This window comes from Daphnia carinata, chromosome 6, assembly GCF_022539665.2.
Source record: "Daphnia carinata strain CSIRO-1 chromosome 6, CSIRO_AGI_Dcar_HiC_V3, whole genome shotgun sequence".
Taxonomy (NCBI): Eukaryota; Metazoa; Arthropoda; class Branchiopoda; order Diplostraca; family Daphniidae; genus Daphnia; species Daphnia carinata.
In genome coordinates this window covers 5,225,901-5,240,231 of record NC_081336.1, presented here as the reverse complement: position 1 = coordinate 5,240,231, position 14,331 = coordinate 5,225,901, and the positions used below count along the sequence as shown (strand labels likewise).

The window sequence follows — 14,331 nt, the reverse complement described above, 5'->3', positions numbered from 1 at the left end:
TGTGGTGTTCTCCTGCCCACCGGATTACAAACGACCTCCCCCGCAAAGATTACAGTTACCTCCTATTGGATACTTCGAGATTCCCTCGGGTTGCACGGCCAGAACCGATCACTGGATTTTTCCAGCCAGTTTGGAAGGTTCCACGGTGTCCACAGCTATCGCACTCCAAATTCCGAACTTACCAGACTTTCGTCCCAATATCACGTATAATAAAGCCGCAATCGTAATCCCATTCCCGGTTACCAACACCTCTCATTTAACTCGCATGAGTGAATTATTGTTACAACAGGCAGCTGTAGAAGGGAAAGCATCGATGACGCATGACCAAATTGTGCGTTTGCTGAAATCTTCCAGTCCAACGGCCACCCATCAATGTGCTTACCCTTATGAATGGGTGGTAGCGTTTACTCTCTTTGTGGGTTTATTATCTTTTTTTGCTGGAGCTATAAAGGAAATGATGAGCTACAATTTTTTAAAGAACTAATGTATAATTTATAAAGACCTCCACAACTTTTACTACCCTACTAAACATTATAAAGAAACTAGTCTTACTTTAAAAACTGTCGGACATCAACTGTAAGCATTCCAGCACTTCTAGATTTCTTAACCCTCGGTTTAGGTGGGCTTACTGTCTTCACGCTGCTCCTGTCCCGCCGGATGATGAATCATCTTGGCCAAAGGAACGGAGTTTACGAAATCGCCGATTATCATCCCGTGCGGCCCACTGGACCGCCGAAGCTGGAGGAAGACAACTGATTCTTTCGTGTTGAATTGGCCCATCGGGTCGATGGCCTCTTCGTGGGGGGGATCTGTCACGTGGAATCCAAGGACACACACGTGTTAATGGATTTCACGTGAAACTCTTCTCCCGTCCTGGACTGTAAGGTCAAGTAGAGTTATCTACTTGACCATCTTAACTACTCCTTTCGTATAAACTTTCTATTTTACCCTAGAAAAGGGTTAGAACGTTCGTAGCGGTCATTTAGGTGTTATCTAATGACCATCTTTCCCTAGATTCTTCCGGCGTCACCCGGTAACAGGGTGACCCTTGCCTTTAAATACCCCGAGCCTAAGTAGGTTCGGGGTTCAGTCTTCTCCAGAAAGTGCCTTAGATTGTTCCTTCCAAATACACTCCGTTCTCCTCTAAACACTGTCTCAAGTGATCTTACTTCCTAACCTCGGCTTCCCCCCGCAATTCCCCGTCACAATATTCCTAAAAAATATTCCAAAAACAGGAGAACAAAAATGGCTTTCTCTACTGAACAAAACGATAACAAAGACTGAGAACAAAGAGTGACGCTTTGCTTAAACGTTGCCTGTTCGCAAAATTCGCGTAGTTGCCATTTTTTTAATTTTTCTCCACCCCTTTTTTCGAAATATTATTAAAATAATATCACCCAAAATTTAAAAAAAGGAGCTTCAATGTTGCACGTATATCGACAGTTTCTCTTGTTAGCTACAGCTATAGTTACGTCTGCTGTTGTTTACTTGCGTGCATTGCTACTGTTGTTTTACAAGTGTTTAAATAACCATCGTTTTGATTGTTTTCGACATGTCACCGTGTAGACATTTTATGTTTTGTAAAGTTTTCTCTGTTCTACTGAAAAGGTTCATCAAGTTGAACTGAAATGGAATATGAGTCCATATTCCTTACACACAATACTTTCTTAATTCTTTTGTTTGTATTGCAATTACAGGATATTTTTTTCAAAATGGGACAGAGTAGTGGGGTGCAGGAATACTGCTTAAGATGGAACAACCATCACAGCACGCTAGTGTCTGTGATGGATGTGCTTCTTCAAAAGGGTAGCCTGGTTGATGTTACCTTGGCTGCCGAAGGGAAGTCTATTCAAGTGCATCGTTTGGTTTTATGTCCCTGTTCTAATTACTTTCAGGTACTTAATAGTTTTATTAATAGCCTGCTCATCATTTGTGATATTTCATTTGACCATACTAATAAATGTTTTCATTAACAGGAACTACTCTCATTACATTGGGATAAACAAGCTGTTGTATTCCTAAAAGATGTCAAGTTTGATCACTTACAAGCACTGGTAGACTACATGTACAGGGGAGAAGTAAATGTATCCCAGGATCAACTAACTGCATTTTTAAATACAGCAGAGGCCTTAAAGATCAAAGGGTTAGCTGATGGTGATCGGGACAGAAAGAATAAAAAGAGAATTTTGGATAAAGCCATGCATTCCTCTTCTCCATCATCATCATCAGTCACCGAGTCACCCAAACGAGTTCGCAAACAATCCAAAGAAGATACACCTCCCACAGACAAAACCTAGCTATCTCAACACCATTTGCCTTCTCTTGTTCGCATTCCACCTACAGCCGCAACTCCTGTCGCAGCGCCCAATGATCGAAATGAAGCCCCGTCCCATCTCCCACAGATAACCGCCCTGATGACGATTTGCACTCTAATTCGGCAACCGATAACCTAAACATTGAAATTGAAGACGGAGAGGAATATTCAATGGTAGAACCCAAGATTGAAACTGAGCTTGAAGCTGATTACAGTGGTGGTAGTGGTGATGAAGAGGATTGGAGCGATTCAGAATATCCATCTAGGATCGACGCATCGCGTAGCATGAAAGATTGTGTTTTTCAGTTTATCCCGTGACTTTGTTCATATTTGTTTTTATTACGTGTCGAACAGAAGAACAAGGCTGGAACGATGACGCCGATGGACATATGAGCGGAGAAGGACAAGCACATCTGGACCATGTTGACCTAAATAATTCTGCAAGAGGTAGGCAAATTTGAATTTTCATCTAGATTTTTTTCAATTTTATCCCTTAGAAAGAGAAAAGAAACCATGTATGGGGTATTTTTTCCCGTTTCTGAGTGTCTGCAGTTGGGGTTGGATTTATTTATATTTCCGTACCAGTACATTTCTCGACACATTGGTTGACCCAACCATTGCTTTCCTCGCTTTTCATTTCTCGATAATTTCCCCAACAACCTTGCCTCCGACGTGCTCTTTGGATATTGGCTCCTTTTCTTCACATTTGCCTTTACCCTTTTTCTCCATCCGTTATGATAGTAAGCTTATTGAATCGATAGAAAAATAGCTCGTTCCATTGCAACATTAGGGCACTCTTTTGCCCTATTTCTTTCTTTCAACCAGTCACAGGCAAGCGTATTGTACGAGGGTCAGTGCAAATGAGCTAGGAGTTTACATGGCTTGGGAGGGCGCCAACTGGTAGGATGAGAATGAAGCATAGAGCACGAGGAGAAAGAGGCTGACACGTTGTTGTTTTTCTCTTTCTCTCTGCGTTTTCACCTTAAAGTTCAGGTGGAAGATTCAAAGGACGAGGAATCGGAAGTGGATGTGGAGGTGGAACCCGAGGGAGAAGCTACTAAGTACCGTTGTGTCCGTTGCGCCCGCGGCTATAACCGGCGCGACAACCGCGACCGCCACACCCGACTCTAGGGCGGAAGGCCAGGGCGTTTCCGCTGCCCCATCTACCCTGGCCACATACAATGCATGGCTTTACAAATGAATCAATTCACTTCAAAGCCGACGATGTGGTTAGAACCTACAGTTTTAATATCTATCTCATCTGTCTCTCTCTCTCTCTTTGTGTCTGTCTCATTTCTTCGTCAGATGATTAACAACTTCAGTTTGATGTAGATGTGGGTTTTACTTTTCTTTTGGTGGTTTCCACTTTTATCATTGCTTTTGATCAATCCCCACCTGCTTTGATTAACATATGGTTATATGGTGTGAGATCTGTTTTAACGTCTACACGTCAAAAATAATCATTGACGCGTTTGATTACAGTTGACACCAGATTGCATCCAAATTCACCGCAACAATGACGGTCGTCTTTCGGGCGTGGCTGTCGTCAATTTCCCGAATAGAGCCGGAGCCGAGAGAGCCATAGCAGAGAAGAATCGCCAAAACATCGGTACGCGTTACATTGAACTCTTCATGACATAAAACAGCGAATCCTATCAGGTCCATCATTTAACGAGAAGTGGAAAAAGAAGTCGATAACTAGCGGGAAAAATACAATTCCGCCACCGCCAATGGATCAGCACACTCCCCCTTGCACCTCTATCCCTTCAACTAATGACTTTCAATCGACTATTATTATCATCCTCTATGGGATATTTTCTCAAAACGAAATACATCTTGAAACTATCGAAGTTCAATCCAAACATTTTTTTTTTTTACTTAAATCTTATTCAGTTTCTACCTTCAGTTTGGCAATAACCTTTATTTTTTTTTCCCATCGGGGGTTGAACGTGCAAATCTGGAGTCGCCACGTCAACTCCAACTAACCCAGCAAAATATGCCCCGCACTCCGATGTGATGTTGATAGAATTTTTTTTCGATCCCTTTTTTTTTCTGTGCATACGACAATGCGATCATTGCCCACGTCATCTTTCCTTAATTTTTCTTTCCCCATTTTTTGTTGTCTTTTTTTCGAAAAACTGTTTGCCGAAGTCGGTGAAAAAGAAAACGTCTCGAATCTTGCCACTAAGGCATTGCAAGTTATGACACACAAAGTCGATCTAAGAACGTCTTTTTATAGCGTTTATTTTCCAATCACGTTTCGTAGCTAGCGTTATTTCCAATCGCCTGCTCGTCATAGTATAGTGACAGCTCTTCTCTCCGTATTCGGTTGCGGATTGAACCATCATAATTTATGTTTTCTCCTACTCTTTATTTTTTTTTTCCCCCTTTTCAAATTTGCTGTTCAGAATGTTGATTGAACTAAAAGCAGATTGGCAATCAGACAAGAAGTGCGAAAAGCTTGAGTTTTCCCAACCAAATATGTTTTATCTCAAAGTTAAAACTTGTCAAAGACCAGAGAGTAATGTGGAATAGGATTAGTACTTTCTGAAGATGGTTACGTTGAAAAGAAAAAGATTTTTGAAAATAATATCGATTTTTTTTCCAAGTTTATTTTTCATAGTTATATATTCTCATTCCTCCAATATTATTTCACTTCCAAATGAAGAAAGGAAGAAAGAAAGAAAAAAAAACAAATACGAGTTCGTGCAATAACTCTTATTCTGCGATTGACACATTTCAGATTTGCCATAGTACTTAAGATGATTGTTTGATTTTTTTTTTGTTTCTAATGATAACCAACTGATGGACTATTTTGCTGTCTGCAAACAAGGAGAGCTGTTAGGTTGTGAGTTCGTTACCATCGTATATCATCATCGACCGCTGCCTCTATACGTTTTTGCACGTCATACGCTAGTTTACATAGATTTTGATTGATATTATCTCTCCCCTCCCTTTTCTATTAATACTTCTGCACTCCTCCCCCTCCCTCCTTTATTTTTTGCCCTACTCGAGGCTATACAGAACTAGCCAACTCTTCGTGTGTATTTGTTTTGTCACGTGTCTTTTTGCAGCAATGAATTACACATCTCTTAAACGAAACTGGTATTAATTGTTGTCTTATGTCTAGTTTGTATACTGAACGAAAAACAAAGCCGTCCGTAACGAAAGCATGCGTAAAATCCCGTCGTGAACTTTGTTACATAAACATACATCATGACGCATGAACGCAGCGTTAAGTTCATTGGCTTTATTTGATTATTTGAAGAACTATAAACCCAAAGAGAAAATAAATCTGAGTTTCGTGATTACCGCCAAATGTTGAATTGAACACAACCGGCAAAACTACTAAAAACTCGACTATATGTTGCGAAACAAACAAAAAATATGCAATTGTATGAAAAACGTGTATTTTTCGGAATTCGTTTCATTGGATTAGGCAGCGAATTTTTTTTATTTTAGGTTACGTCTATTGTCAAAGGGTAATTCGATTGAAGTGGGCCGAATGCAGATATGACGATCGATGAAAATGCCCTTGAATCTCTATCCTAACTGCGTGAAATGAAAATTTTTAAATAATTTTCCTGTCATCCTAACTTTAATAAACATTTCGATAAGGAACCATTACGAATGTTTAGCAAACCCAAATGTGTTATAACAAAAATTATGTCATTGCTAATGTAAAACTTACCTTTCTTAACGACCGTATCCTTTTCCAGCAGAGTGACTTCCATAAGCTCCCTTCATCGGTGTAGAATGACCTCCATATCCCCCACCCATTTGCGATCCGTGGCCACGGGAACCTTTGCCTGCCGAAGCTGCGTGACCTCCATATCCCGCGTTCATCGGAGCCACGTGATTTCCATATCCTCCACTGGTTGGCAATGCATGACCGCCGTATCCTGTGTTCATTTGTGCTGCGTGACCAACATGTCCTTTTTGTGCTGGCGCAGAATGGCCACCAAATCCTCCGTGCACAGGTGCACCGTGACTGTTGTTGTAGCCTCCACTCTTAGGCCGACGGACAGCTTGACTACTGCCATATACTCCGCTCGCAGGAGAAGGAAGACCTCTGTATCCTCCAGTGATTGGTGCACCATGTCCGCCATACCCACCGCTAACGGAGGCGGCATGACTACTGGCATGCCTGCCACCGATGACTGATGGATGGCCACCATACCCTCCACTTATTGGCGCGACGTGAGCCCCATACCCTCCGCCTAAGGGTGTAGTATGACTACTATGGTGTCCTCTGTGCGTCGAGGACATGCGGCCCCCATATCCTCCACTAGCGGGCGATGGATGGCCACTGTATCCCGAACTATAAGGTATAGCGTGGCCACCGTCGTAGCCTATATTTTGTTGGCCGCCTAAAGGTTTTAATAATTTATAACATAACCAATAAATCATATGCTTCGTAAAAATTAAAGTTGATAACGTCTAGGACGTGCAACGAACAACACTTACCATAGCCACTGTAACCGCCTCCGCTCTCGCCGCCTCCTCTTCCTACAAATCAAAATCAGTAAATAGGTTATCAAATTTAATCTTAAAAAGATTACTGAAACCACTAGAACTTTAATGGAGTTTAAAAACCTTTTTTATGCGCGTCGGATGATGAGAAAACCAAAGCTGCTACCAGCAACGAGATCCACTGTAAAAAGGACAAATTTAAGTTAAAAACCAAGATCGCTTAAACAAGAGAATCAAACAAACCATAATGTAGGAGAAGAGACACATTCTGATAAAGATTTCTTTGGAGGTTGGTATTTGCAACTTCACGGTTTGCAACTGAAGAGCAATAGATTTGCAACAGCCTTTTTATATCGGGCAAAAATGGAAAGACGTTTGCCTTAATAGGAAGTGAGAAGAGATAAATTTCTTCTAGGGTACTAATTTTGCCATCACGGACCAAACGGCCAAGCTTAGTGACAGGCAACCACTCTTTCTCTCCTTCCTTTCCACGTCCGCGACCTCCACGTCCACGAACACTGGCAGGAGCTGCATCCGCCATTGCTAAAGAGTGAAATTCAAGATATCGTTGTTTACGCTGAGTCGAAATCGAGAAACATTTGACAAAACTACATCAACGAGGGTTTTAGTCAATATTAATAGCACGATAAATGCAGTACAGATTGGCATCAATGCATTCATGCCAATCTGATACTTTACATCTAAATCACGAAGTGGTATTCGTTCAGCAAATAAAGATTATCTTAGAAAAGAACCCTATGAATTACACAAATTGATTATGATACCTTTTTTCACAGAAGGAGCAGATTTTCCGCGGCTAACAATTCGAGACAAATTTCAGCTGCCGAACAAATGAATTTCAGCAGGAAAGTCGCCAATAGCATCGACGGTATGGGAAACTCGACGAATATCCATTTCAACGATTCACTGTTGCTATCCAACACTAATGAGAATGCGTTCTAGATCAAGGAGCAGTTGGTGTTTTTGAATCAGGTTCCTCGAAAAGCCTTCGTCATTATGGGCTTAATTGTCTCAACTATAGCAATCGTGGGGGTAGTGGCCAACATACAGTCCTTTTTATCTTTTCGAGGTGCTTTTTCAATTTCCAGTTGTGTCTCAAAACACTTAAGTGTTCGGTAGACAATGAATAATCAATGGATTCTAAGTTGTTGATTTTTAATTGCAGATTCAAAAGGCTATTAAGATCTCATCCAGCAAGTACGTTCATTATTAATTTGTCTTTAACCGACATGGCAGCATCAGCTCTTCATTCGATGGCTTCTTATTCAAATTTTCAACAGATATTACTAAAAATATTTCCCGAAAACAGGAGCACAAAAATGGCGTTCTCTACTCAACTAAACGACAAGGAAGACTGAAGTTGCTAATAGCTTTGCATGACGCTACAAAAATCGCGCCTTCACCCACACTTTCAACAGATTAATAACAATTAAATCTAAGTTTTGCTAACATAGATTACGAACTAACTTTTACACAGTTAAGATACACCCGAAGTTACTGCATCAAATTAAAGCATAACGTAACTACTAATGAGGCATTAACTTACCCAACAGCCTTAGCGTCTGAACGTGGTGACCGAGTAAGTGTACAATAGAATATAACTAGTTAGGTAAACAACGCTTATGAACTGAATTTAAACTAGTATTTCATTCAACTGCATCAAATTGAGAATATTTATGCAGAGCTATGCGCATATTGTTCCATTCTTTGAGACAAGTAACGTAAATACAGTGTTATCACTGCCACTTGATCGAAAAAGTTGACATTTGTACCGATATACAAAGTTAGCTTACACCAACTTTGAAACTCTTAACTCCATTTTGAAAAGAATTTGTGGAACTATTGGATATTATTTAAACCACTTGAATTTTGTAATGTTTACCAAGTTCTAATGTTGGAACCTATCACGTTAGTCAAAATACTTGTCCAATTTGAGGCGTGGAGCAATGTTCATCGCTTGAAGTTCTTGAAAGAGAAGCTTGCAAGCGTAGGGAATACGGATGGAAGAAACAGAAGCACTTGATTTGCAATAGTGACACCAACCAAAATATCCCATGAGACCACACTGATTGCAAACATCAACATCAAACGCATCACTCGAGATCATCAATCGCTCCAAGATTAGCATGCTGCAAGAAAAATACGATCAGTAAAATTTGAAAAATATCCATGGTCAGTAACGATTTATGCAAACCTAGATCCGTACGCGATGAGGCAATCACGTTCCATTTCACCAAGGCGAAGGCCCCCATCGCGGGCACGACCTTCGGTAGGCTGCCGTGTCAGGACAGCTCGTGGTCCACGCGAACGCGCATGCATCTTATCCATCACCATGTGCTTCAACTTTTGGTAGTATACCTAATAATTATTAAGTAAATTAAATCCGTACACAATTATAATACGATCGCGGTTTGCTTATGTACAGGTCCAAAATAAATATAAGCTGTAAGCTGCTCCCCTGTTGTTCCAGAAGTCAAACACTCTTTACCCTGATAATTGTATCCATGCTTGATCAGTTCTTCACTAACGTCTTGGACCTATTGTAAAACAATGACATGACAAAATTCCAAATGATTGTTAAAATTCGCACCTTAGATCCGCCAAAAGCGGTACCGTAGTGAAATTTGCCTTCCATAAGCCCCGCTTTTCCAGCCAAAAGCTCGATAAGTTTACCAACCGTCATTCGAGATGGAAAACCATGGGGATTCATGATCACATCAGGACAAATGCCAAGCTCTGTGAAGGGTAGGTCTTCCTGTTCTGCAATAAGCGCTGTAATAGATAATCGGGCTTTAATAAGAGGCCAAGAGAATCAACACAACAGAAGGCATTAACCGGTAACTCCTTTTTGACCATGTCGACTGCTGAATTTGTCGCCAATTTCAGGTCGCCGGGTCTGTCGTAATTGGATTTTAATTATGTTTGCCTCTTCGGCATTGGAAGAAAACATAACCTTTTCAACATATGAAGGAATCGGTCCTTTATATCTAAATAAAGAATAAAACAAGAAATTCTAAAAACTAAGCCTATAAAACTGTACAAATTTACGTGATGGGAACGTCACGATATTCTGGCATTGGAGCCGCAGCGGGCGCACCCGGTGCTCCTGGTGCAACAGTAGCCACGGGAACGGTCGGCATAATTTTATTAATTAGCACCTTTTTACCATAAAAATAGAAAATAATTGTGGGGCCAACATCAACTTTGATCGAATTATATACCTGTTTAGGTTGAACAGGTTGCCCGACACAAGCAAAGCCATCCATATCGATAATTTCATGTTTCCATATTGGTTTCTTAGTTGTTGGATCAACCATAGGACCATTAACACGATCTGAGCTTTGATTGCTATACCGCTTCAACACGCATTTTGCATTCTTGTAAACCAAACAACGCCCATAACCTAACAAGAAAACAAATTTTCGACCGTGATATTAAAAGAAAATGCAAAAATCTCGTGTTGCTATTTACCTCGATCCAGAGAGGCTTTGTTTAAAACAGTAGCATCTTCGATATCGAATCCAGAATAGCTCATCACGGCGACCATAGCATTTTGGCCAGCTGGAATATTTTCGAAATTGACGAGCTCAATAGTGCGTGTCTTAACCATTGGTTTGTGTGGGTAAACCAAGTTGTAGAGGAGAGAATCAATTCGGTTTCGTTGGTTGCACGCGATGGTACCCATCGCCTGTTTGCCCATGGCGCACTGGTAAGTATTTCGCGGACTTTGGTTGTGATGAGGATACGGAATTAATCCTGCACAGACGCCAAGCAAAGTAAATGGCTCAATTTCAAGATGAGTCGTCTCTACGGTGATATCCGACTCGTACACAGCAATGTTGCTATCATTCTCTTCATTCACATCCAAGAATTCTATCAGCCCGTCATGAGTGAAGTCTTCAAATGTCCGAAAGCCATCTGCCAGTTCTTGCATATGTCTTTCTATTACAGCTGGTTTTCCTTTTCGGACGATTATATATGGCCTACGGTTAGAGAAATCAAACAATACAAAATTGGTAACTTCATAACCTAGACTGTTGTACCGGCATAGACGACCACCATCGCAGCTGATGTAAACGGCTCTTGTTAAAAAATGGGGATAAATGGAAACAAAGGTGTTGATGTAGCCGTGGCGGCGAGCCAGTTTGAAATATCGGATTAAGCGTTCGTAATCTTTCACGAGTCCTAGAATATTTCCTAAAATACGAATAGATAATGCAGTGAAAACAATCGTAATTAATGAGACATCTATAAAAAGTAAGAGAACCGTTGAGGAAAACAGTGTATATATTCGGGTCGCTGATCTCTTCCCCACTGAATAGATTAATATCTTCAACTCCCATGTTCTGTGCAATCCGGATGATGGGTTCTTCCTCTGCCTCCGTCGTAATATGAGTCATCAGTGCCAGATTTTTTACTAGCCCGCATCCCTAAATGATATCACCATAAAGGCCATATTAAATTGTTTTAAGTTTCGGGGGGAAAACAATCACATTTGTTTTAAAGCTAATTAGTTTTACCTCTCCTTCAGGTGTATCTGACGGACACAACATACCTATCAAAAGAATTTTTAAAAATTGAAATTAAATAAAACTACGACATTTGGTAACAAAGAGAAAGTATTGTCACCCCACTGAGAAGGTTGGAGAGAACGGGGACCAGATACTTTGCGTGTCTTTTCGAATTGAGAATTAACCCGAGTCATCATCCCAAGTCCAGAGATGTAAGACAAGCGGCAAAGCATTTGTGTGACGCCTTGCCTATCCATTCGGAAGCGTTTAATCGTCCAATTTCCCTAAGAAAAACAATAAAGTTACGGATTTTGAAGAGCGAACCAAGGGAAAATAGAGTATTACAGTAGCAATGGCATTTTCTAACCCCAAAGTTATATGATCGGTCCTTATATGTTTAATTGCATCAAACTGGGCCGCCTTAACCTTGGGAATGTTTTTGTCCGCGATTGCCTTTAATTCGAAATTCATCCGCTTGAACAAATCTTCGAACAACAGGGAAAGTAGTGAACCCGCTAACTCCATGCGCTTGTTGCCATAATAATCACGGTCGTCAACTGACGTTGGATCATTTTCGGCTTGAATGACCCGGCGAATCATCAAAGCTAAATACATCGCTTTAGCTTTAAAGTTGAAATTTTCCACCTATGCAAATATGATAATTATGACATTGCACATCCATGAAAACGTAAAACCTTACCGGAACGTGGGCTAACACGGCGGTGGCAAGCATCTCTCTAGCCTCTTCCACAGGCGTTTTCTTTGGACCCCCAAAAAAACGCTTTTGGCGCAGTTTGTTGCCCAAATACCTACAGTAGGCAATCCAAAAAGATTATTATGTGCATAAATATACAGTATTTTGAAGATGTATTGGATACTTCAGTGCTTGCTGTTGAGTAAAGATCGATGCGCGCACACATTCTTCTAAAGAAGGTGCAACTGCCGTCATTACACGATCATCAGTGCCAATCATTTGGACTATTTCTTGATCAGCCAAAATCCCCATAGCTTTAAAAACTATGAAGACAGGGACATCCTTGAAGTGTTTGAAAGAAAACAAGTCAGTCTATGCTTACAGAATAGCGCATCACAACATTACATCCTGAAAACTATTTTGCTTCAAATAGTATTTTCCTTTATTCATGATCACATTGGTGCGCGTTTTCGTTCCGTGCGTGCTGCTGGTTACTTGACATGACATGTTTCCTTTTCTATCTTGCTCAACAATCATCCGATTTTTCGACATTTGTTCTTGAATTAAGATCACCTAAAATTGACTGATGTGAAAAGCTCGACTAAACAACATTTTACCAAAATTGTTTTTACCTTTTCATTTCCCCGAACAATGAAATAACCACCACAATCATATGGACATTCATTCTTTTTTGCCATTTCTGCAGGTGAAATACCAGCCAATGTGCAGTTTGAGCTCCTTAACATGATTGGCATTCTTCCAATAGAAATACCATTGCGTATAACTCTTTGCTGTCCCCTGGTGTACTCGATATCAACAGTAACTGGAGCTGAATAAGTCATGTCTCTTAACCTACACTCATGAGGAGTGGTCAGCCGAGACTATTGAATTCAAACAGCATATTGAATAAAGGCTGATACTTTAAAGGATTTTTTTTTTTAATTATTACATGGTGCATGTCTTCTATGGAATCTGGTTTTCCAACATGAATGTCCAAGTACTTTAGGTAGAATGTTTGATCAGCATGGCTCACTACCTTTTCATTTGCTTTAACAATTTTCTTGATGTCCACATTGATGAAGTAATTGTACGAATCAATATGCTGTTTAACCAACCCTTTGTTCTTGAGAAAAGCCGGAACCAACTTCCATTTTTCCTGTTAATTTGACAAAAAGATTAGCTACCTCAGTCACTAAGAGAATATTAGAATTACCTCAACAGTTTTAATTGGTTCTAATAATTTTTCAAGATCTCCATAAACATCCCTGTGTGATTCTCCCATCTTCTTAGTTTCACAGTTTTTGTCACAATTATCTGCCTTATTATGTCTCACAGTTCTGCCAATAAATCTAATTGTAAAATGTCCGGTGTCATCTAATTCAATTGTTTCACAACTTACATCGTCTCACGATCTTGTTCTTTCTCAAAATGTTCAGCGGAACCTTTAAGCCCACGCTTCTAGCACGTGGAAGAAATTCGTCCCCAATCCCAATCACAAACACGCTTGTATCAAGAACACTAATCAAAGCGAAAATGCCGATAGGGTTAAGAGTGAGAACAGAGTGACGGTTTTCTCAAAAGTTCGCGAAATTCGCGTAGTTGCCAATTTTTAAAATTTGTCTCCACCCTTTTTTTCGAAATATTTTTTTAAAAATAATATCACCAGAGTCATAGAAACCTGGTTGCTCTACGGTGTGTGTAAATGCTACAAGGGTTTGCGGGGACTTGTGGTCGAATTCTGGCAGTTAAATAGCGAACCTAGCGGTTTTGGTGGAGTACTACATGGCCCCCAACCAATGAGCTATGTCCTGCCATAATTTCGACAGCCAATCATAGCAGACCCGCCAAACGAGGGGGAAGTACTTAGTACTTAACTCCAGCGGTTTGTACTTAGAGTAGTCGGATGGCCAAGTCAAGCGTGTCTTTTTCAAGCATGGCCTACTATAATAACGGCCTGTCAGCGCGCAATACTTCTTGCGCAAACAAGTTAATTGTCAGAGAGGCTTAATAGATATAATACTAATATAAAATTACGTAACATAAAATTTTAATACAGAATTGAAATGAGTGGAAAAACAGTGGAAAGTGGAACCTAGCGCAGCGTGTGGTCAGCATACGTTAGGAAATGGAAGAAATGGAAAAGAAAGATAATGCAGCAACTGGATTCGATCTCAGGCCTCCCGCATTGCAATCGAGGGTGCTAACCACTATACCCAACAACTGATATTATATGTCGTACCCCTTATGATTCTATTGCACGATGTCAAGATATCTCTAATTCTAGTCAACAGATGGCTCTCTGACGCTGCCAGCTCCGC

General features: G+C 40.5%; 3 protein-coding genes and 1 long non-coding RNA gene across 4 annotated transcripts in view; 2 read left to right on the top strand and 2 right to left on the bottom strand.

The window, feature by feature from the left end:
• LOC130692649 (protein unc-119 homolog) overlaps positions 1 to 14,331 on the top strand; it is a 70,847-nt gene that overhangs the window by 9,201 nt on the left and 47,315 nt on the right. The gene's annotated exons all lie outside the window — the stretch shown is intronic.
• Positions 1,694 to 2,647, top strand: LOC130692634 (longitudinals lacking protein, isoforms H/M/V-like). Its single transcript, XM_059495973.1, is given in 3 exon segments — positions 1,694 to 1,895; positions 1,977 to 2,376; positions 2,379 to 2,647. Coding segments are annotated over 3 exon segments (837 nt in total). The 5' UTR covers positions 1,694 to 1,712; the 3' UTR covers positions 2,633 to 2,647.
• On the bottom strand, positions 6,579 to 7,103 carry LOC132088098 (uncharacterized). Its single transcript, XR_009421322.1, has 4 exons — positions 7,031 to 7,103; positions 6,911 to 6,968; positions 6,782 to 6,823; positions 6,579 to 6,684 (listed from the first exon to the last, which is right to left on the bottom strand). It is a non-coding gene; the product is annotated as an uncharacterized LOC132088098 (long non-coding RNA).
• Positions 8,656 to 13,533, bottom strand: LOC130692644 (DNA-directed RNA polymerase III subunit RPC2-like). The gene is made up of 20 exons (XM_057515773.1): positions 13,413 to 13,533; positions 13,227 to 13,350; positions 12,963 to 13,169; positions 12,646 to 12,894; positions 12,419 to 12,586; positions 12,198 to 12,355; positions 12,020 to 12,128; positions 11,665 to 11,964; positions 11,438 to 11,603; positions 11,329 to 11,363; positions 11,076 to 11,238; positions 10,852 to 11,005; positions 10,280 to 10,791; positions 10,030 to 10,211; positions 9,857 to 9,966; positions 9,644 to 9,795; positions 9,399 to 9,580; positions 9,232 to 9,345; positions 9,003 to 9,166; positions 8,656 to 8,937 (listed from the first exon to the last, which is right to left on the bottom strand). Exons 2-20 carry the CDS (start codon positions 13,293 to 13,295, stop codon positions 8,718 to 8,720), a joined length of 3,414 nt encoding a protein of 1,137 aa, XP_057371756.1. The 5' UTR covers positions 13,296 to 13,350; positions 13,413 to 13,533; the 3' UTR covers positions 8,656 to 8,717.

Bases quoted from the DNA above. Each gene is read 5' to 3' on its own strand.
- LOC130692644 (XM_057515773.1), bottom strand. From the start codon at position 13,295: ATGGGAGAATCACACAGGGATGTTTATGGAGATCTTGAAAAATTATTA. The intron at 11,364-11,437 runs GTGACAATACTT...TTCTTTTGATAG, and splicing joins TCTCCAACCTTCTCAGTGGG to GTATGTTGTGTCCGTCAGAT. The intron at 9,796-9,856 runs GTAAATTTGTAC...TTCTTTATTTAG, and splicing joins TATCGTGACGTTCCCATCAC to ATATAAAGGACCGATTCCTT.